Genomic DNA, 25,360 nt, shown 5'->3' on the forward strand with positions numbered 1-25,360 from the left:
AGGGCCACACCGGAACTGGACAATACTATACTGACCTGCTGATACGCCTGCACGAGAACATCAAGAAGAAGAGGCCAGGAATGCTGACAAGAGGGGCCTTGCTCCATCAAGACAATGCTCCGGCCCACACCTCGGTGGTGGCGATGGCAAAAATCTGTGACTGTGGCTTCCAACTCATCCCTCACCTGCCGTACTCATCAGACCTCGCACCCTCTGACTTGCACCTGTTCCCGAACCTGAAAAGGACTTGGCCGGACAATCCTATGCCACCGATGAGGAGGTCATGACGGCAGTGGACACCTACCTCGGGGCACAAACGAAGGACTTCTACTTCAGTGGGATCCTGGCACTCCACCACTGGTGGAAGAAGTGTGTTGCCTTGAAGGAAGATTATGTTGAAATATAAAGCATTACAAGAATTCTATTGGCTGTCATTTCCTAGAGGCTCAAAACTCATCAGTCACCCCTTGTATTGCCTCCGTGCGTGAAAAGGTTAAGGTACTTTGCATCACGCCGAGCGGTTTCTTTGTACTTTTGTTCTCAGGACTCCAGACAGTGTGAATAACTCCCTATATTATCTACGAGGCCATCACAAGGGTGTTTTCATGAAGGATTTCTCTTATTCCCGGTAATATAATTCAGTGGTAAAAAAAATTGTCTTTATATATTCCCTATGCACAACATATACATACTTCTAAAATTTGGATGGTTATTCATAACTATTCTTATCACTGTCACCACGTGGTATCAAAGCAAACAAAATACTGGGAATGAGATATTATAATTAAGACACGGAAGTGGTACAGTACACCTTGCTGTAATAGGGCAAGTAATGACATATTCTTGTTATGTCGGAAAATGGTACACTTTGCTGCAAGGGACTGAGCACATACAACTTTATACATTGATCGATAGTCCAATATTATTGTGCGACCACGTGTGGAAGGAGGATGGCAATACTATCCTAAAAGTGACGACTTCCACAATAACAACAAGCTGGATGTCTTACCTTGTTGTAACAGCACTCTAACGCAGCTGGATGCCTTCACCATTTGCCCTGTGTAATGACGCGCCTGGGTTTGTAGACAGGAGGGCAATATTGTCATAACTGCAAAGACCGCCACTAAAGCTGTCACAAGCGCTGCCCATACAAGAGGACCCAGGGGCAGTAGGAAGCCCCAGGGGTCCACCTCAGGCTTGCCAAGACTCACGATCATCCTGTTGTACATGATTTCGATGGGGAAGGTGAAGTCCACGACCTTGTCTCTCGCGGCAGTCATAAGGAATGGGCCAAGGCTGATGTCCACCTCCTGAAATGAATTTATGAGTATCTGAAGTGCAACACTTTCAGGTACCTCAGAATCATACATATCTCCCAGTCTACCTTTTTTCATATCAGTCTCTGATGACTGTTTGTCTGTTTTGTTCCTGACGGTTGTGTCTATCTATCTCTCCATCTATCATCCTGTACATGGATCTCTCATACCATGTTAGTCAAGCTGATCTTCAATGAACTGATTAAATGAAAAAGTATAAAGAAAATAAAGTAATTTAAAACACAGCTGATACATAACCACTCAAGGCTGGAAGTGGACCTACATCCCGCACTAACATTCCAATCATTCCCGTCCAGGACCCGTCAGGCTGTTCCACTCCAAACGCTCTGTCAGCGGGGGTCACATAGTCGTATCTGCAAAGTTAGTGACAGGAAACAGATCTAGTACCACTGCGCGACATTAACTGCATAGTTTTAATATATATATATATATATATATATATATATATATATATATATATATATATATATATATATATATATATATATATTTTATATATATATATATATATATATATATATATATATATATATATATATATATATATATATATATATATATATATATATATATATATATATATATATATATATATATATATATAAAATCATTATCATCATCCGGACCTTCTTTCTCACCCTAGGGCAGGGCGAGGAGCAGCAACGTCCAGACAGCCTAAGACTGCCCAGTTCAGTGGGCCACGCTTCCATTCACACAACATTCAAGCCAATGGAATCCTGGCTCCATCAGACAGGGAAAAAAAATCACCATGCTCTGTAGCTTCACTACACGTATCTGATAGAGTCAATCCGAATCCTGTCACGCTATAAAGTGGTGTCAAATCCCTAGTTCTGCGCGTCTCCATACAAAATTCATCCAACCAGCTCGGTCTCTTGTCAGTCTCTTAGCCTCATCAACTTCCATTCCAGTCTTCCTCACATACTCATCCTCTATACCCCTCCACCTCCTTCTTGGCCTACCTCGCCTCCTCCCTTCTTCAAATTCGATCAGATGTACCTTTTTCACCACTCTACTGTCATCCATTCTTTCCACATGACCAAACCATCTCAGTACACTCTCTTCGATGCTGGTGTCCACAGACTTCCTCACTCCTCATCTTTCACGAATCACATTATTCCGTATCCAGTCCACTATCTGTACTCCACATACATTCCTCCGCAGTCCCATCTCCACCTCTCTTACTCTTGACCTTTCATATTCATGCCACACCATAGCCTCACATCGGTATGGTAAAGCTGCCACTAACACTCCTTCATGTTAAGTCTCGCACAGCTGCAACACTCAAGCTTCAGTTTCATATCAAGGCCTCCGTAGCACCAGCTGCTTTCCTTACTTGTGTCACTCCACTTTCCACTTCTTTTGCACATTTTCCTCTCTTTTCCATAACTGTACTCAGGTATTTGAACTCTCACCAATTTCAGTCTCTCTCCATTCACTGTAACATCACACTGGGAGTCGCCTTCTCTCTCAATAACCATCACTTTATTCCTTTCTACACTTACTCTTAAGGCACGACACTCACAGCTGTCTACAAAACTCTGCACTAGTCTATCAAACTCTTGTCCGGTATTTGCAAGTAGCACTGCATCATCAGCATACAACAAATTTGAGATATTCCATCCATCACCATTCATTACTAACGCCATCCCCCTCTCCATTACTCACGTTTTTCCTTCGTTCATCACCCCATCCATAAATATGTTGAACAACCATGGGGACATCACACAACCTTGTCGCACGCCCACACTGATCGTGAACCAGTCACTTAGATACCCATTAACCCTTACACATGCCTCACTACCATCGTAAAAGCTCTTGACAGCACCTACCAGCTTACCATCTACACCGTACATACGCAGAACCTTCCACAATCCTTCTCTGTCTACTTTGTCACATGCTTTTTCGAGATCCATAAATGCTAGAACCATCTTTCAATCCTTCTCACAAGCCTTCTCCACTATATGTTTTACTGCAAATATTTGAGGCACACATCCTCTGTCACCCCTAAAACCTCCCTGTTCGTCACTCACTAGGACTCCTAATATCTCTCTTACTTTCTCTATAATAATTCTTGCATAAACCTTCCCTACAACGCTCAATAGACTTATATATGCCACGATAATGCTTGCACTCACTTCGCTCACCTTTATTTTTGTGCAGGGGTACAATCACTGCCTTTTTCCACTGTACTGGCACAGTTTCACTTATCCATGCCTTCTTACATATCTCCATCAAACACTTCATTCCGTCCTCTCCACTACACTTAATCATCTCTGCATACACCCCATCAACCCCAGCTACTTTTCCATTTTTCAGCCGCTTCACAGTGTCCTTCACCTCTACGAATGTCACATTTCCCGACACTGCATTCCTTCTCTGTACATCTCCCAAACCAATGATGTTAACAGTCTCTTTGCTCTCTCCTTTCCCATTCATCAGGCTTTCAAAAATATTCTTTCCATCTGGTCCTTACTTCATCCCCATAGGTTAATAATCTACCACTTACATCCTTCACGCCTTCACAGTTCTTTCCACTGTCACTTCTATATTTCAGCACCTCTTTCCAGAAGAACTTTCTATTTTCAGTGTATTTTGCGTTGATTTTTCTTCCTAGATCATTATTTACGTTCTTCGTTTTTCTCTTCACTAGTCTCTTTATATGCTTCTTGATCTCGGTATATTAATTTCTTCAACTGAACCCCTGTCCTGTATCCACTCTAGCCACTTCTTCCTCTTTTTCTCCTCTTCATCCAACCATGCCATACCTTTCGTCTTTGTAGTTACTCTTGCCACACCACACACCGCTTTAGCATTCCTAAGAAATCCCTATATGCATTCCACAAGCTGTCCAGATCCATTTAATTCCAATTCACTGATTCTAACCCCTCCACTACTTTGGTCCTGTATTCATGTGCCATTTCATTGATCCTCAGCATCTCGACTTTCAGTCTCTCTCCCTGAGAGCTCCTCTCTCTCTTGGTCCACCTTGTATCAACAACACTACCCAGCATCGATTTCTCTACGAGCACGTAATCAATCAGGCTCCTTCAAACATGATCTCCATTCTCTTTATACCTCGTATATTTATGTGCATCTTTATGCTTAAAATAAGAATTACAAATGCACAACCTCCTTTCCTGACACATGTTCGTTAGTTGCTTCCCATTATCATTCTCTCCTGGTAGTCCATTATTACCCATTATTTCATTCACAGGACCAGTGCCTACTCTTCCATTCATATCACCCATTACAATCGCTTTATACTTCCTGGGCATTTCTCCTACTGCTTCATCCATCTCATCCCCAAACCTGTTTTTCTCTGTCTCACTCCTGTCATCACACGAGGGAGACAGAGAAAGACAGGTTTTGGGATGGGATGGGTGAAGCAGTATATGTGTCCTCGGATGGTGGATAGGGCATGACCTTGCAGATAATATACAAGGTACTGTCTTAGGCGACATGGACCATGGGACCCCCTATGGATATATAAGGCTCCACCGAATATACTGAATAAAGTGACACAAAAATTACATCTCACCAGAAACTGTGTGACAGGGAGGTGAGATTATTTGCCACAATCCTTCCGACCGAAAATTAATTATGCTGTAAATGGTTTCACTAGCGTTCCTTTTAGATCATCGTCTACTAAAGTCCAGCTGCACTGCCTCCTGATCCGACATGGATTGTGCCACAAAGAGTAAGTAGGCCCTGTCTCGGCAAATCACAGACCGGGACGTTAAACAAACTGAAATCCATGAAGATCCACACGCACTATGTAAGAAACCTTGCAGAGGATTACAAACCTGATAACTTAGTGACTGAATTAGAAAACATTAGTTGGGATAATGTGGGTTTGAGTGAGATCCGCAGAGAAGAAGAAAATTATTTTAGCTTCAATAAAGCAACCACCTGTTACACTACAGTGGAAGGAAATATGGAGTTAATTGTATGGGATTTCTAACAGAAATCTTGCAGAGAACATTGTTGAATTCTGCAGTGTATCTGACAGAGTAGCATGGATTGTGTTTAGATTACACAAAAGATACATTCTGCGAGTATCAAGTTTCCGCATGTTGATAAATGTTTGTTGCAATGTTTCGAGTAGTGTAAATCGGCATGGGTGTCGAAGCAAGAAAGCGATGTACATAAGCTGAAAAAACATAGACACTGACAATGGATCAAACTAGATGGAGGAAGTATGTAAGAAGAAGCACTTACTAAAGATGCGGCATCACATTTTTACCTGGTTGTCATGGGAATGCCTGTTTCAAAGGCGTATTTGAAATTCATTTGCAGATAAATAAATGATTAAAAAAAGAAAGAAATGTGTAATTTTTTTGTCTGTACCATTCGAAGGGTTGAAAAGGTCAGTAGCTGTGTTTTTCACTGTCCATGATGTTTGATGGCTCTAGTTTTGTGGCTTCTGTTTAATATTCCCTGTTTTACCTTAACTATTAGGTGGGAATTACGGTCATGATGATGATGATAATTATGATTTTTTTTTAAATAACTGATCCCATGTCAATGTTTAAAAGACACACACACACACACACACACACACACACACACACACACACACACACACACACACACACACACACACACACACACACACACACACACACACACACACACACACACACACACACACACACACACACACACACACACACACACACACACACACACACACACACACACACACACACACACACACACACACACACACACACACACACACACACACACACACACACACACACACACACACACACACACACACACACACACACACACACACACACACACACACACACACACACACACACACACACACACACACACACACACACACACACACACACACACACACACACACACACACACACACACACACACACACACACACACACACACACACACACACACACACACACACACACACACACACACACACACACACACACACACACACACACACACACACACACACACACACACACACACACACACACACACACACACACACACACACACACACACACACACGCAATTAATTGCGTGTCAGATCTCTTACGTGAAGTTCATAGCCTGTGACACAGTTTCGAGCAGAGTGACTTTGGCACTCAAGATGACGATTCGTTTCCCCCCAGGCGCGTCGGGGTCGTCCACCACCTTTGTTTTGTACACCGAGTGTGGAACGTGAGCCACCAGCAGACGCGGACCCGTAGCCAGTCTGAGGAAAGCCAAGGCTTTGATTTATGGCTGTACAGCTCAAGGGACTTTAAGGGAAAGGATCAGAGTTTGCAATGTCCAACCAAATGTCCTAAGTCCTTATCTACCTCTAAAGTCCAGTCACCAGTTTGACGAATATGTATCAGATTTATGCCGGTCAGTTGCACGGGAATTATTATGGAAGTCAGTTTTTGTCCTAATATTCTCTTAGAACCTGGTACCAGTTTGCAACTAATATCTCTGAATTACTGTCTTCCGATTGTTCAGATAAATTCTTCATAACTGGGTTTATAATATCACACATATGATTTCTTCCCCATTCTGTCTCTCCTACCATCTATTACCTTCATTCCTGGTAAACGTAATATCCAGACATCTCAGCAGTGTTAAGGAAGAGGTGTTAGAATGCCTTTTAATCTGATGAGAATGCATCTTTTAGTGACACGAGTATAAAAAGGTCATTCTTTTATGATTATTGGTTTATATAATATGGCTAAAGCTTCTGATCCCTCTGTCCTTCTCAACAATGTCTATTATCTTCTCATTTCCAAGCAGTTTTATCTGTTTACGAGAAATTTGTCAAGTTAGAAGGGTCATTTATAGCTGCATTTGACTTTTTATCTCAAAATTGTTCCCCTAAGCTCCATGAATTTGTCAATTATATATATGTATACAAGACGTCAGTGTACTGAAAAGGATAAATTAGTTACTGACATCAAATGATATTAATTTATCTTCTCAGGTAAAAGCCGAGTAATGAAGGGAACACACTCAGTACGAGTACCTGAAAAACTTGTCGGGAAAAAGTGGGAGAAGGAAGGTGGGAGTCAGACCAACAGAGGGGGTCCATGAGGCGACCTTCTGTGGCTGTGAGTCTCCAGAGCTGTAAGGCAACTCCACCAACACACTGCCTCTAGAAAACAAATACGAATACTTAACTCATTGCCTGCAGTGAGCTTCGGTGTGCTCAATAGAACTGCCCAGTGTATGCTAGAAAGACAATGATCTTTTAAATTGCCTATAGCAAACATTCCTCCTGTTAACTTCATTTTTTTTTTACTTAGTTGTGCCCTGCGTTTTCCTCGAATTTAATTAAATCGTTTGACATTTGTAGTTTAAGGTTCAGCTGGAGACTATCCTGTATCTATAGGAAATTTGCATCATTGTCTTCCACCATCCTATTCAAGATGTCCATATTGTATACTGAGTGGACAGAAACCAGAAACAGAACATACACAAGCATGAACAGTTAATCCCTACGATGTGGTGGCGTCTTAGGTAATATATATTTCCTGTGATCAGACGATTTTCTTCATGTTGGGAAGCCCTTCAATCTGATGTGTATCTTCTATTGTCTGCAGGTAGTGTGAATATACTGCTATAATACGTCACGGGATTCAAGAGGTTAACAATGCAATGCCCAGTGACGTAGTCCACACTTCCTATTAACTCCTCAACCTAGCCTACGAACTTCTTAGTATCACTCAAAGAATAGTTCACTTTGCAAAGCTCCTGCTTGCACCTTTTCCAAATCGTCTTAATGTAGTGCCATAATTTTAAGTATAGTATAAGTTAGTATCAGTCATTATTGTAAGTGTAATCTTAAGCTTAGGTAAATATAGTTTGTACAGTTCATGATTTAACCGTTAAGTCCTATATTTAAGGTTAGTCTTAGTTGCTATTCATAATGTGAGCATGATTCTGATATTGATAGTACTAAGTCAAGTATTGGTATGGATATGATAAACTTTTATTACATATGAACCAGCCGTTTCCAACAAAGACGTGTAACCGAGGAAGTTTTAGTAGAGATTAACAATCGTGAATGTTTTCCTTCATATTCTGATCTAGAGATTTACATGCCGAAGTTAACAGTATTCCCCGTTTGAACTATGCAGTGGTGGATTAAGAGTTATCTGAGATATGATTGTTGATGATAGTCATTAGTGAAGCGCGAAATTCATGTTATTGGAGTTGTGTCATCAGTCATGTAGGCACATGAACCGGCATGGGAATAAATGATCAGGATTCCTAATTGATTTGGCTTCGTTATGATTAAAGGTCCTGTACGCCTATTACAAAAGTTTTAAACATCGTAAGTCATTAACCGCAGACGTTTCAGTAGAAGTTTTAGTAGTTTATGGATGGTGTTGTAAGGGAGGTGAATGCAAGAGTTTTAGGTGGAGGTCTGAGTCTGGTGAATGTTGATGGTGGAGAGTGGATTCTGAAGCAGCTGCTGTTTGCAGATGATACTGCACTGGTGGCTGATTCAGAGAAGAGATTGAGACAGTTGGTAGAGGAGTTTGGAAGGGTGTGTGAAAGGAGGAAATAGAAAGTAAATGAGAATAAGAGTAAAGTGATGAAGTGTACGAGGATGGTAGATGGTAGGGGGATGAAAACAGTTTTGCATGGCGAGTTGCTTGAGGAGGTTTAGTGTTTTAAATATTTAGGGTCACATGTTGCTGTGGATGGAAGAATAGATGCAGAAGTGAAGTTTAGAATGAATGAAGTAGGTAAGGTGCTGGGAGGAATGAAAAAAGTGTTTAGATGTCGTTCACTTAGAATGGATGTAAAGAGAAGGCTGTATGAGGGTGTTGTGGTACCGACTGCGTTATATGGGGCTGAAACATGGAATATGGGTGTAGCAGAGAGGAAAAGTTTGAATGTAATGGAGATGAGGTGTCTGAGGAGTATGTGTGGAGTGACACGTATGGATCGAGTATGAAATGACGAAGTGCGAAGGAGAACTGGAGTTGTTCGGGAGATGGCTGGTAGAGATGAGCAGAGGGTGTTGCCATGGTTTGGGCATATGGAGAGAATGGATAATGAGCTATTGGTAAAAAAGATAACTGATCTGAAGTGAGAGGTGTAAGGCTGAGAGGAAGACCACGAATAGGATGGATGGACAGTGTGAAGAGAGCGCGGATGCGAGAGGGATGTCCGTTGAGCAAGGAAGAGTGGCTGTGCGTGACAGAAATAAATGGAGAGAAATTGTGAGTGAATAAATGATGATGCAGCCCTGAGGGGATATTCCCTCGCATTTGATCTGATCAGCTAGTCAGGTTAAGTGTGGGTAAGGGGATGGGTCTATTATGATGTGGCAGGGGTAAACCAGCTCTGCTGTCGGGCCCTGCTGCGGATGTCACTGATTGCACTGCGCAGTTGACCCTTGTGCGGTGTGATGCAGTGAGGATCTGTCCCTTCTCCCCTTTGGGGCTAAGATGCGAATGAATGTGTTTGAATGGATGAGTAAATGGGGAGTGTGTCGTCCTGTCTCGGCTACCTCCCTTTCCATGAGGGTGTGGGGGAAAAATTAGAAAAATTTAGAATATACCCCCGGTAGTGTCGTAAATATTTAACTGGCTAATCACTTGCACCAAACAAGACAAAAATAGGCCTACAACACTACATAATTTGTCCGGATATATATGTCTTACTCCCAGGACTCACCTGGATCGTAATGATGTGTAGGTTGTGTTCCCTACTAAGCAACTAAACGATCTATTTAAGGATCCTCAAATAAAAGCTGGAAACCCTGGTGAAATATTATTCGCCCAGTCTTTCGCCACTAAGGGTCATTTAGTTACTTAGCTTAAGAGTAGCAATGGAGAGGCTTGTAGGTTGTTGCCATATGGTCGGAGTTGTTGAAGATGTTGCTTGTTGCTAGTGCTTGGCGGATTACTGGAGGTTACGGCCTGGACCAAATACGTACTTTTTACGTAAGCATTACTATTTACACTATTTATAAATCAAAGTGAATTGATAATGTTCATTCCCATCTAGGAGGAAGCACTGTCGTAAATTAATTAATCAGTCCAGTCTGTCCCAACCGAATTCTCTCTCAATACCACGAGAGTGGTTAGACTGCTTCCAAGCGTGACTAAGGCATGACTGGGACTGCCTCTGACTCGACTCGAGATCATCTGAGACTAAGACTCAATGAATTAGGACTGAGAGCGTGGGCGAGAGCCCGAGCAACTGAGGTCTCGAGACTCGTAATTGACCGAGGCCTAGCCGAGACTAAAACTTAGACCTCTGGAGAGAAGAACAGAGGCGATCCACCAATCAAATAACTAAAAATGCATATGTGCACATTCCATCCATGGCTGGGAAAAAGACTAAATTATGAACCATAGTATAAATATACGTAATCCTATATACCCATCACCCTGGGTTATGTATAATACATTATACTTCCAAAATACGACTGCCCATCACCAACTAAAATAGAAAATGGGAGGAATTATTCCTAAATTTCCGACATCCTGGGGGCCAAGAAATCTAAACATCACCCCATTTAATTAACTCCCCCAGGTGAGCTCGGAACCGTTGTGCGGCTCCCCGCTGTGGTCTATCTGAGCTTCCCGCATCTGTATCCCTACGGCCATGAGGAACGTCCCCAAGTGCTGTATTAAGCGCCTCCGGACGGGAACTCACGGCTGTTTCTAATGGATATAATTTATTGATAGTCCTGAGTACAAGGCCTTGGGCCACCTTTAACCTCACTGTACGAACTATCCCTTGCTTATCCGGATAGCATTCAATAACTTTCCCCAATGGCCAACTATTCCTTGACTTATCAGTGTGAATTAATAGTACATCCCCCTCCTTAATATCAACATCCGTTTTATTAGCCGACTTTTGGCGTACATGTCTATCGAGAAGGGATGACAAATATTGAGTTTTCCATGAATCCTGCCATTTGTTAATCAATTTGGATAACTGATGGTACTTAGTGTTCAATTTATCAGCTTCAACGTAAGAGGGATCCAAATCATAGGGTGCCGTAGTTATTGCAGGCCAGGAGTCCAATCGATATTCACAAATAAGATGAGAAGGAGTGAGGGCTTCTGGCTCATCGAGGCTGTTAAGGACATATGTTAAGGGGCGGTTGTTAACACGGCATTCCACTTCCGTAATTATAGTGTATAAATCATCCATGTTTACTGGTTTTCTGAATAATGCCTTTTTAAGACACCCTTTTACTATGCCTATTAGTCTCTCATAGAAACCACCGAACCATGGAGTTCTCGGCGGTATGAATTTCCACTCACATTCTCTGCTGGTGAATTCATCTTGGACTTCCGCACTCTGCAGGACCTGATGTAGAAGTTCAGATCCTAATTTAAAATTAGAAGCGTTGTCACTGATAATTAATTTCGGGCAAGATCTTCTCGACACAAATCTCCTAAAAGCATTCAAAAAAGTTTCGGCAGTTAAATCTGTGACCAACTCCAAGTGAACTGCCCTGGTGACAGCGCAAGTAAACAGTACCACATACACCTTTTGCTCTTGTAGGGTGTCTGCTTTCAAGACTTCCATATAGCCTGTATAATCTAAACCGATTATTTCAAAGGGTCTAGCTTCTTCCACCCGCTCTTTAGGTAAGGGTGGTGGTGAAGGATGATGATACGGTCGTCCTTCTAACCTCTTACATGTATAGCAGGATTTAATTGTAGATTTCACAACTTGTCGGCCTTTAGGGATCCAAAAGTTTTCTCGCAATTTGCACAATGTATCAGAAACACCACCATGCAAAGTGGTTTCATGAGCATATAGGACCAATAATTTCGTCAAATGTTGCTGTCTAGGCAACAACAGTGGAAATTTAGTGTGAGAGGGGAGACCAGCTTGGTCCAGCCTGCCACTACATCTGATCAAATCATTGTGCTCAAATAAGTTTAAACTCTTAACCAAATCTGGCATCCTTGTTACAAGTGGTTTCTGAAAATATTGGTAAACTTCGGGGAAGCTACTCTTCTGTAAGTATAGCAACCAATATTGTTGGGGTTTCATTAGGTTTAGAGTTTTGTTCCCCCTAATCTTTTGCAAAAATTGGAAAACCAAACTGGTGATCTTTATTAACTTCTTCCAACTACCAACTCTTTCCGGATCAAACAAGGGTTCAAGTTCTTTTTCCTGAACTTCTAGGACAGTCAGCGCATTAGGCTCCATCTTCGTCTTAAATTTCTGTTCTGGCCAAAGATCTTTATTATTCAACCATTCCGGACCATGAAACCAGGAGTCACTATTTATAAATTTATCATAAGTTAGGCCTCTAGTTAACAAATCAGCTGGGTTATCTTTAGTTGTGAGATGGAGATAATAACAGTCAGGATCAGCATCTCTCATATCTTGTACTCTATTTTTGACATACAAGATGTTACTTTTATTGTTCACTACCCACTGAAGGGCTACTTCACTGTCTGACCATATATAGGTGGTATTAATCTTTATATTACTTAAGGTCTTCCTGATATACACCCCAAAATGGACTGCTACATACATGGCTGTTAGTTCTAACTGAGGTAAAGTTTTACCTTTTAGAGGAGCTACTCTTGCCTTAGAAGATAAAATTATAGGAACATCCTCATAATTACTGATGTAAGCAACTACTCCATAAGCCTTGGGTGAAGCATCACAAAACAGATGTAAATCATAGGAAGAACCTTCTTTTCCCACCATTCTCGGAAATTTAACACTTGCTAGGTTGTTGCATTCTTTTGAGAGGGTTTCCCAACTCTCCAGCAAGTCTGTAGGTAAAGGGTCATCCCAGCCTAATTTTCTGGTCCATGTTTGTTGAATTAGAATCTTTAAAGGAATAGTTAGGGGAGAAATTAGTCCTAGGGGATCAAAAATTTTACTAATGTTACTTAATAAAGATCTTTTGCTATCAACTGTATCCCACTCTACATTTTTTACATTAAGGACATCAATGTCTGGATCCCACCACAATCCTAATATTTTATTACAGACTTCAGAATCAGAATTTATTTCAGTGGAGTTAGATGTCCATTCCTGCAATGGCATGTTAGCCTCTTGCATAATCTTGTTGGCTATCAGATGAAATTTCTTTAGATCCTCCTCAGTATTTACAGTCCCCTGAAGATTGTCCATATATAGCGAATCTTTAATTTGGTTAGCCACTTCTATATTTTCTTTTTGCTGCTCTAAGTGATAATTTAGTGTCATTTGCAACAAGAAGGGTGAGCTAGTGGCTCCAAAAAGGACTGATTTAAATCTGTAAGTTACCAGAGAACTGTTATCATCATGAGGATTACTTGGCCACAAAAATCTGGTGAAATCCCAGTCTTCTTCTTGAAGTCCTATCCGTAAAAAAGCTTTGCTGATGTCTGCTGTAAAGGCATATTCATTAGTTCTGAATTTTAGCAGCACATCTAATAGATTTTTGGTTAGAGTTGGACCAGTGTACAAACAATCGTTCAAGCTGTTAGTGTGGGAGCCTAATTTGGCACTACAATCAAATACTATTCGCACAGGTGTAGTCTTACTGTCTCTCATTACTGCCAAATGAGGAATATAATGAGTATTTTGTCCAACCTGTGCCTGCTTAACTTCCTCGATAAACCCCTTTTCTAAATGACTCTTGATTAACTTATCATATTTATCTAGTAAATCTCCTTCACCTTTTAAGTCTCTTTAAATTTGAATTTAGGCGATTAAGAGCTAATTTATAATTTGTGGGCAAACTAGGTCGATTGACTTTCCAAGGAAGTTTTACCCAATATTGGTCATCATAGTACTGAACAGTCTTTTTATAATTTTCAAGCACAAAAGCTTCTTCGTGAGTTACCTGTTCAGGTTTAATGCCAATGCTATCCATTTTCCACAAATTGGAAATGTCAGGCTCTTCTGAATTTAGTGAGGGCTGCAAGCATATATTCGTTACCATAGCAACCTGAATTGCTTTCCTTGTACTTACAAACTTGTCAGGAATATTGCCATATACAACTAATCCTCCTTGTACTTTTAGGAAATTTATGCCCTTGAATTTAATGAGACCATTAACTAATTTAGGATAGAAATCAGCACCAATAAGGAGATCTATTTTATCTATGTGATCAGTCAAACCAGGATCAGATACTTTAATTTGTTGATCTTTCAAATAGGTCAAACACTTCTCTAGACCATCTGTTCTTATGTTGTTAGGTAAGGTGTCTCTAACCACAGCCTCTAGTCTAGTGTACTTCCTGCCAGCTTTAACAGTAATCGTAACTAGCTGATATTCTCTTCTCTGATCTTCACTAATGAAGCCGGACAGCTGTAAATTAATCGTACCACTAGGCTTTAATTTAAGCTTGTTTACTAGGTCCTGAGAAATGAATGTTCTCTGTGATCCTTGGTCATAAAGAACTTTTGCTTTAATTTGAGATTTATTCTTAATAATATGAACAGCTCCAACCGGTAAAGCAGTTGAGATGGTATGTTGATTTGTTGGAGTGACTGAGCAAATTTGTGAATTAAGTGTATTCAGCTTATCACACAAGACATTGTGATGAAACCCTTTTTACAAAGGTCACATCTTTTCAAACTGAAGTTACATTGATCAGTCTTGTGCCTACAAGTACATCTACCACACCGTCCTATCTGTTCGAGTCTTTCTACACGAGTAGAACGACCTGAATACGCCTTACAGCTCTTGGACAGATGTGCTCCATCACACAAAATACACTTCAGCTGCTGAGCTGGCTGCTGACTAGCCGATGCAGATTTGTGACTGAGCATTCTTGGGAGATGTGGGTGAAGATACTTGTTCTGAAGTGTGGTAAATCTTAGGAATTGATTTAGGAGATAATTTGACTTTATCAGGCTTCTCTTTAGTTAAAGCACCTTTAGTACTGGAATCTGATTTAGCTTCAGGCCCTTTGGACTCTAAATGATTAATAACTTTTAATAATGAGTCCCTAATTTCCTGTAGCTGGGGATAATCTTCATTTGTTACATGCTGGATTCTCTCAATAGTTTTACTGGGTAACTTTTTCATTACTAATGGAGAGATAAGCCAACTGGAACTACTTAAATCACACCCCATTTTTTCCAATTTCCTAAGGGTGCATTCTAGATTAGCCCTAAATTCGGCCAAGGAATTACAAGTACGAATAGGAGTTTTAAGGTGTAGCAGTCGCATTGCAAGTTCGTGCTGTTTTCTCTTAGGATTATCAAAAGTTGCCTTAAGTAGCTGCACTGCACTGCTATATCCATCACTTTCTATACTGAAACCATCGATGAGTTTCTTCACGTCACCTTTTAACACACCGCAAATAATTTAATTTGTCTACTGGACTAAGATCTTTTCTGGAATCAATACTGGCAACAAATTGATCCCAGAAGGAATTCCAATTAGCCGAAGTGCCATCAAACTCGGGTAGTTTAAGTGTGGGCAGCTTCGACTCAGCCCTTGGACAAGTTAAATGGGTAGACTCACTTTTCAGAGAGGAATTAATTTGAGCTATTAGTAGGCAAATTCTCTCTTCTTCGTTAGTCTTAGCTATAAAAATTTCATTAAATTCATCATCGTCCTTTGTGGCTTCCAATAAAGAATCATAAAGTGTTCCCATGACAGTCAGCTGGTTCTGTAATTGCTGGCTCCAGGCCTTAAGTTTAGTGTAGTCTTTGTCAGAGGATTGGAATTCATCATTTACTTTACCACTGAGAGTGGTGACATAGGCCTTATGGCCTGCAATCCTCCTTGACAAGGACATATTGAACCAAGTCTGAAAATCAAAATTAATAGAATCACTAAATGTAGCCTACAGCAATGAAACCACTAGAATTAAATTAACTAAATGTACATAGAAGAATTCAGCATCAAACAGCAATACTAAGAATGATACATAAATCTGAACAACTAAATTAATAGTACAATTAAATTTAGATTACAAATTAGAGCCTTCTAGGGGTTACTACAAAATTAATCCATATTTAGTTTGTGTTAGCAACCCACTGATCATAATGAAATTTAATATCTCCTCGCACCTTGGCCCAAATTCTACGTCTTCCTTCCCAAGTAGAGTGAATTTGGTCCATGACTCGTACCTCCAGAGGATAGGTCTTACCACCAAGCAAAATAATTTTCCCTTTTAGTTCCTTGGTTATTTTCTTATTAACCGCGTTCATGATCTTATTGTAAACAATGGGATCCACATATCGAGGATGATTATGTGGATATTCCCTCTTTTCTACAGTGCATATCACACATTTAGCACCTGCATCTTCTATAGCCTCATTAATTTGTAGTAGTGTAGCCACTAAGTCCTGCACGTCAGTTGACTCATTAATATCGTTTCCCCCCAACATGACTATAACCAAATTATAACCAGGTCTAAGTACTTCTGCAAATTCCTCGTACTCAAAAAACTTGTCTGCTCTGGCAGCCCCTACTCTGATCATCTCCATGGTCACCAAGGGCCATGGTGAAGGCACAGACATCAAGGTGTCACAGGTGACCAGAGAGTGGCCTATATAAGCCACCCGATAATAATTTAATTCCAGAGCAGTCGCCATGTTGGAGTGTTAACAATCCGGTTCGAAGGACCACTTTGTGGGGGAAAAATTAGAAAAATTTAGAATATACCCCCGGTAGTGTCGTAAATATTTAACTGGCTAATCACTTGCATTAAACAAGACAAAAATAGGCCTACAACACTACATAATTTGTCCGGATATATATGTCTTACTCCCAGGACTCACCTGGATCGTAATGACGTGTAGGTTGTGTTCCCTACTAAGCAACTAAACGATCTATTTAAGGATCCTCAAATAAAAGCTGGAAACCCTGGTGAAATATTATTCGCCCAGTCTTTCGCCACTAAGGGTCATTTAGTTACTTAGCTTAAGAGGAGCAATGGAGAGGCTTGTAGGTTGTTGCCATATGGTCGGAGTTGTTGAAGATGTTGCTTGTTGCTAGTGCTTGGCGGATTACTGGAGGTTACGGCCTGGACCAAATACGTACTTTTTACGTAAGCATTACTATTTACACTATTTATAAATTAAAGTGAATTGATAATGTTCATTCCCATCTAGGAGGAAGCACTGTCGTAAATTAATTAATCAGTCCAGTCTGTCCCAACCGAATTCTCTCTCAATACCACGAGAGTGGTTAGACTGCTTCCAAGCGTGACTAAGGCATGACTGGGACTGCCTCTGACTCGACTCGAGATCATCTGAGACTAAGACTCAATGAATTAGGACTGAGAGCGTGGGCGAGAGCCCGAGCAACTGAGGTCTCGAGACTCGTAATTGACCGAGGCCTAGCCGAGACTAAAACTTAGACCTCTGGAGAGAAGAACAGAGGCGATCCACCAATCAAATAACTAAAAATGCATATGTGCACATTCCATCCATGGCTGGGAAAAAGACTAAATTATGAACCATAATATAAATATACGTAATCCTATATACCCATCACCCTGGGTTACGTATAATACATTATACTTCCAAAATACGACTGCCCATCACCAACTAAAATAGAAAATGGGAGGAATTATTCCTAAATTTCCGACAGGGGGAAGCAGCCTAGGTATATAGATAGATATAGAAGTCATTTTTCCAACATATGTCGAGTGCAAACGTATTCTTCGTATACTCTGGAGAGCTTAGTAGAAATAATAATATTACAAAGTAATCAGTCAAAGTTTTAGCCGATTCCGGATATTGTGATCGTCTAGTGTAAGAGGTGGGGAGCCATGCCAAATAATGAGCTGCTCCTCTCTACATCTTTCACAGGTTAGTTGCCGAACTCTCACTCCCCCCTCCTTTTCTCTCTTGTGTAATGAAGTCCTCCTATACGTCTGTGAGTTAATTGGTGATATTTCCTCTGATCCTACTTGTACTGAATAATGAGATCGCTGCTCCTCTCTCTCCATCATTCACAGATCGAAAGTTCTAGCTACGACTTAACCCGTCTCACACTATATCAAACACCCTCCTCTTCTTGTTAGTTCATGCAATCAAAGAGTATATCGGCTGGTCCATGTAATTACTGTATCTAGTGTGTACATGATTCTTGAGTTATGGTACGAGTTTAGTCTTAAGAGAATATCTGTGGTGGTAATGTTTAGGTTTCTTCTCGAAGAGTCCGTCAGAGACCTCGGGAATAATGTATCCATGTGTATCAGTATTCTTTCAATATTTATTTAGCTTGTAAAGATTTATATTTCTAGAGTTATCGCTCGTGAGTGATAATATTTTGTTTGTTCTGTCTCATTCATAGTTTGAAGAGTTATCTGTCTTTCCATTCTCATTGCTTATTAAATCTTAGGTTAAGTCATTAGGAGTTTAAATTTTGCTGTCCTCTAAGGAGTTGTACAGACAATACTGAGTGGTCCACAAAGGGTACTAATATCTATTCTTCTCACTCACTTTTAAATAAGATCACGCTACCTCATTTCTATAATCCATAAAACTCTCAAAATAAGATCACGCTACCCCATTTCTCATAATCCCTAAAGCTCTCAAATAAGATCACGCTACCCTCATTTCCCAATAATCCCCCCCAAATTCTGATCATTACACTGGGGGCACTAGTGGTGGTGGTCAAAATTTTCCGGCATTGCATTAGCACCTGAAACTATTTAACTTCCATTGTCCACAGGGTTCACAGGCATTGCAATTATTAATCATGTTTATTCTACCTCATATACAAGTTAAGTGGTGGATCTTCCCATGGCCTATGTATTTGCCAACTCTTGTCCCACAGAGACATGGATTGGCTAATGTGGCTATACGATATTGTGAGAGAAAAGTCAAACACTCACAAAATTAGGTCTTTGTCCTTGTAAAATGTCGCTAGTTTCTCTAGGTTGACAGTGAAGTAATTTTAGTAAAAACAAGAAATAACTCCCTGGACTGATGTCATTGATGTCGTTCGCTATAATGTTTAATCGCAGCCAGTCTTTTCGTTTCGTGACACAGGTTTGATCTTAGATGCATTCATTTATCAGTTTTTGTCACCTGTGCCATAGGACATGAGGTACAAGGAAGTTACTTGTGCTTATTTTTTGTTGGAAGTGTGCTCCGCCCTGTTTCACCCACACCGTCATCCCAGCTCTTCGTGCATAATCTTTTCCGCCCATGCCACGTTTCTTCTACTCTAACACCACTTTTTGCATCGACGGTGTAAGTGAAAACTTAACATTCCCAACATTAGTATAAGTCTTCGTACCATTTTCATCTTTAAAGGGGAGACTCGTGCCACTCCAACCACCACCACCACACCCATGCTATCTCACCCACTCCTCTCTATCGACCTTTTCAACCCTCATCATTAGCCTGCACTTTACTGGCTAACCTACAGCACACACCTTCACATGAAAGTCAGTACATAACTTGTATTTAAATGCAGTGCATGTGACACAAGATGGTAAAGCGGATAGAATGCTTGACAGCAAGTTACATTCTGCAATAATATTCATTTATTTCTGAGGCTACTGGAATTAATTATGAATATTTTGGGAATTATGCATAAATGTTACACACAGAATATTATGTATGATGAAAGACTTACTTAGGAGAGGGAACATGGTTTAAGATGATGAGCATGGAGTTAGTCTTTGCCAGGGTGCTGCGCAAGTGTGGGAGGCGGTTGAGAGGGAGGTGGGTGAGGACAAGGAGCCTTACTGACCACACCAGGAGGTGGCCCTTGAGGGACCACTTGGCAAAGGCGGCCAGGAAGGCTGGGTCGTCACTCACCACCACCACCGTCGCGAATCTTGAGCTTTTCCTTATCTTCAAGAGAACATATTGCATATGCAAGTGTCTGTGCAGATACATATATTTACACACACTATCAGAGAGAGAGAGAGAGAGAGAGAGAGAGAGAGAGAGAGAGAGAGAGAGAGAGAGAGAGAGAGAGCATTATGTTACAGGAATATGTAAGAAGATCTACGTCAAACTTCAGCTATACATAACAAAATGTTAGAAATCTATGATCTGGATACATTGCCAAACCACGATACAGCTCATACAATTAGGTATAATAGGAAACATCTGAAAGAATAACAAAATAATTATAGAAATTGAAAATTTTCGAGAATGGTTGGAATGTATGATGTGATGATGTTCCAGTAAAATAACCTGACAGGCAGTGATGGCATGGTTGGGCAGCTCTGGCATTCACATGTTCAGGTGTGAGTATCCATGCACAGAGTAAAGTCTTTGAAGGCGGTCGTTGTCTATGAATCAGGAATGGGGATAAGATATTAACTATTAACCGGTAAGTGCTGGGTGACGGATATATCTGATGTGAAATTTGTGTATTGGGAGGGCCGGGGGACTGCCATAAGCACAAGTGTTTTCGTGCCCCAGTTTGAAGTGTCCGCCACTTGATCTCGTCACCAAAGGGTGGGGATAGCCTCCTTGCACCAAAGGCAAGCATACCTCAGTCATCTTTATGACGCTGCCAGGTGTAGGACGATGTTTTTTTAAAGTCTCTCATGTAAATCTGTTTCTGCCATACGTGGACCTTGCCTCATCCACCCCCTGCCAAGCCTCTTTCCAAGGTTACTAGGAAAGGGCTAAGTGATAGTACCATAGGGTGTGTCATGGATGCAACTGTGTCTAGTTTATCCAGTAATGGAGAAGATATCAAGTTGACAGCAAAGTGAAAGTTGGTGCCACGCGCACATGGCCGAATACAGACTGCCTCACAGACAAAAATTATGATATTCTTCTCGTCCTTACTCATCAACGCGATCACCTACAGACCTGGGGATGATTTGAGTTGATTAGTATTATAGTGTTTAATCTGCTTCCCTAACCTCTAAACTTGCTGAGATAATAAGGTTTGAAAACAAGCAACTTGGGAAATTGCTCATACAGAGAGGGCACCGTCAGTATAAACAACCTGGTGTGGAGGGGTTAAGGACTGTTGAAGCCTCAGATGATAAAAAAGGTCCTCATAATTATATCTGTACTTCTTGAAGATGCTACTAAATCAGAAGACTGAATGAAAACATGGCCAGTTAATGTCTGTGATCAATGACGTAAATATAGTTGGAATGGTCTAGCCCAGGAGTTTCCAATCTTTTCAGCACTGTGGCCTCCTTTGGTCAGTACTGTATTCATGACGCCCCCCCACCCCTCTGACGCCTAAACAACGATGTTTGTTCCATATGGATGCTTAAGACGCCATATAACAACACTACATGTGGTTGCTCGGAATGACGGATGTGAAGTTTGCCTATCATAGCTTCTTAAACATACATATCTTTGGGAATAACCTGTTTGCATTTGAATGGCCTAACCCTATGTTGAACTTTGATTCCCCAGTGCTCCCCTAGCAGTCTCAACCCCCCTCCCCAGGGAGGTGCACCCCTCATGCTGGGAAACACTGGTCTGGCCATTGATGTAAAGGGTGGCTTTTCTGTGCCTAAGGAAATTCCATTGGACACTTGTGAGAAAATGGTAAAAATATGCGTACTCGTAAATAGTTATATTTTAAGCACAAACTTGCACAGGGTAGATCTAATTGGATGAACGTTAGAACAGTATAATTTAGCCTTATTTGTATATACAGTATACTGTACAAACATACACATTCATGTATCAAATATAAATCACATTACTTTCCAAACAGATCCAGTACAGTATAATTAAAACATCACGGTGGGTATGGCAAGTCAGTCTTATGTCTGTTCTTAAGCCATTCCCAGTACGTTAACTCCCTCGTTTATAATAGCTTCAAAACGCTTGCATGTGTTGGTCTTGGTCAACTAATGGCAGATCTCCATGTTGCTCGATCTCTAGCAGCCCTTCTCAATAAAAGGTGATAACTGCGTGTTCCCCCGAACCCTGGTTATGTATAGTCATAAGTACACATCTGAGTTGATTCGGAGAGACACCCTTAGAATTATTTGTCATCATTCACTGCTATCCCAGGGAGGCATTTCGGCTGTGACAATGGTATCTGCTATTAGGATGGAGTCTCGCTGAGGTTTGCCAGACAGTGCTATAGTGTACTGGTGATTTTTTTTTTCTTATGGGAAGGGATCTGGCTGGTCAGTCTTGGCAGTGGAGTGTGCAGCAGGGGGGTCCTCGGAGGTGGAAGGGTGTTCGGCATCATTTTCTCCCTCACGAGGCACCATGTTGTCATTAACAGTGTAGCCAGTTGGTCTGGAGGGGCTTTGTTTCATGTTACCGACAAAGAGATATCAGGAACAATAACTCAACAGGAATTAAATATTCTTCCTTTCAATATCTCCTTCAACAGGAAGTGTGTTACCGTACTGAAGGATGTTTTGTGGTGGTCATTCTCGGAAAGCTCAGCTGAACTTATCCATGCAGTGAACTCAGAAGGTGATCTGGTCTCGGCCAAAAAGCTGCTGAAAGAGCAGAAGCAGGGCAGCCTTTGGGAATGGCCGGTGGGCTTATTTACTGCTCCTCCTGTTTATTCTTAGGTTACTTTTGCCCCCACTCCCTTTCAGCATCGTGTATTCCCGCCTCACAGACGTCGTCATTCCTTTGCACAGATGAGCTCAGGTGACAAAGCAATATTAGTATAAAGTTGTGGTGTATCAGTGTGTAGATTTTTTAAAATCCATCGCTGTCATTTGTGAATCTCACATCTGATTCTAACTTTCAGTGAGATTTGATTTCTTGCTGATGATGGAAGCTGACCCACCCTCCTCAACAGTGAAATGTGAAAGTTAACTTACAAAGCGAGCCTGGCCAACCACCTGGGAGAGCTGTGCGTGCGTCACATTAGCGTCCTGACCATTTGCCACCACTTTGAACGCACCTACACCCCATGGTGCTGCCACCTCTCGTACACCACCGAACTGTAAAATATTAGAACACAATAAATCCTCATCCTACAACTCATATTATTATAAACTGCAAATTCGTACTGAAGCACTGAAATACAGTAGATCATAAAGAATACACCTACAGCATAGTAAGAAAATGCTTACTGCGTAGTTCTCCGTAATAATGACAGTGCAATAATCCCGCTCCTTTGCAGCTCCAAGTATCGCATTCAGAACCTCAGTCACTAGTACATCCTCCTCAGCTGCACCTGGATAAGGTTAAAAAGAATTACCGGAGTGGCTCTGGAAGGATTAAGAATCTAGTGACTGAAAATAAAAGCAATGAAAATAAACGCAATTATTGACAACAGGCTGCAATACATAGTCCACATTGTGTAAGTAGGCCTTCACAAGGAAACAAACATCGGAGCAGCGTCCCGTGCTAACCCAGGGCACAATAATTTTAGACAGGTTTGTGCTCTGTGTGGATTGTTAGTAATTGCGAAAAGATGATTAGGTACATAGGCCACACAGACCTTGTAGTTCAGTGTGGTGGTCGGTCTTTAATTACGAGCGAGCAGCGCACTGGGCGAGCAATATTTACTCTGTTAAGTTTAGAATGGAGCCGCCCGACCAGGTCCGGCCTTACCCTGCCGTCACGCTAAGATAAAGCTAATAACTGTACTCCTGGGTGAAGTAGAGTTGAAATTCTTTCTGCATGTGATAATTTATACAATAAATTATGTTAACTAAAAACTCACCCTTAAAGGCATAGAAACCCTTTGGAATCTCGAGTTTTCGAAGGGAGTGTTCGGATTTTATCGATGAACGTCTCAAGTACGAAATCAAATTAAAAAGATTTTCCGTCGTGACACTGTGTTTTTTGGCATCAGCTCTAGCAACTACATATCGGAGATTCCGCCTATGATTTTACATCACAGGGCAACTGTGACAACTTGGCGCTCGCTCACTCGTCAGGTGCTCATAAAGGGCACAATACTAGTATTCTAAACCGAACTACAAGATATAAAGTAGTCAATATAACAACTAGATAGCTCTTAGTGCCCCATAAATCGCATAGCTATTAGCTTTACAGAATGAAAATGCCCAAGGAAACTTTAATAGCAATTGTGGAAAGAAAAAAAAAATGACTGAAAAGTATTTTCCTGTGATCTTAACATTCAGAGAACTTTATACAGTGAGTATGCCTCATTTATGTATTTATATTTTGCTTTATCGTTTTCTTATTTCTAGTAAATTAAAGCAGATATAATGAGGTTAATATACCATACGTTCATTTCATTCTTGTGATTAATCTTATTAAAGCACAACATCTACTTTAAGATAATGATGGTAAAACTATACTATAAAATGCCAGCAGCGGACAAACGGTTATTTAACCTGCCTTTAAATAATACCAGTAGTGCTGAAGTGCGTACTGTTATCTAACATCGCTTGAGGCCATTACCTACCACGGGATGCTGAGAGCAGCTACAGTGGATAATATCTCTACTACGTTGTTAAATCCTTGTACAATTTTGAAACATCAGTTTACCTCTAAGACCATGGTTGGGGGTAGGGTTTTATTCAAGAATACTCCCCCAGTATCCCTGCTTGTCGTACAAGGCGACTAAAAGGGTTGGCGGAGGGTTAGTGCCCCTCCCCGGAAAACAACTAACTAAAAAGACAAACAAGAAGCCTCGGACAAGGACTGACCAAAAGATGACTACCAAGGACCGGACAAAGGACATGTTAATCGGAACATGGAATGTAAGAGGTGCGAATGATGAGGTGAAAGAGATTGTCCAGGTGCTTGAGAGTGCGAAAGTTGATGTATGTGGAGTAACTGAAACTGAATGGAGAGGTGAGAGTGTGAGAGAATGGGAGTATGGATGGGCTATATGTGCAGGAGTAGGTGAGAATGAGAGGGCAAAAGAAGGAGTGTATATAGTTGTGAGTAAAAGATGGAAGAAGAATATAAGAGAGTATGGATCAGTTGGGTCAAGGATTGTGTGGGTAAGATTGAAAGTTGGAATACAAATGTGGGCGATTGTGTGCGTGTATGCGCCAACGCAAGATCGTGCAAGCAGAGTGAGAGAAGAGTTCTGGACAAATGTGGAAGTGTGGATGGAAAAGTTTGGAAGGAATGAGAGAGTGTTTTTGATCGGTGATATGAATGGTAAAGTAGGGAATGTGAAGGTGGATGGAATAGTTGGTGAGTGG

At 41.0% G+C, this 25,360-nt stretch overlaps 1 protein-coding gene across 1 annotated transcript in view; it reads right to left on the bottom strand.

Moving 5' to 3' along the window:
- Positions 1-959: 959 nt before the first annotated feature.
- The window catches only part of LOC145393833 (uncharacterized), a 36,878-nt gene continuing 12,477 nt past the window's right edge, over positions 960-25,360 (bottom strand). Inside the window, exons 3-9 of the mRNA XM_080267876.1 lie at positions 23,303-23,406; positions 23,048-23,170; positions 19,900-20,120; positions 7,378-7,506; positions 6,436-6,594; positions 1,600-1,690; positions 960-1,310 (exon numbers count right to left, since the gene is read on the bottom strand). Of these exons, the coding sequence (XP_080124002.1) occupies positions 960-1,310; positions 1,600-1,690; positions 6,436-6,594; positions 7,378-7,506; positions 19,900-20,120; positions 23,048-23,170; positions 23,303-23,406 (1,178 nt within the window). The remainder of the gene's footprint in view (positions 1,311-1,599; positions 1,691-6,435; positions 6,595-7,377; positions 7,507-19,899; positions 20,121-23,047; positions 23,171-23,302; positions 23,407-25,360) is intronic.

This window comes from Coenobita brevimanus, chromosome 25 (assembly GCF_032717465.1).
Source record: "Coenobita brevimanus isolate Jiangsu-jjx chromosome 25, ASM3271746v2, whole genome shotgun sequence".
Taxonomy (NCBI): domain Eukaryota; kingdom Metazoa; phylum Arthropoda; class Malacostraca; order Decapoda; family Coenobitidae; genus Coenobita; species Coenobita brevimanus.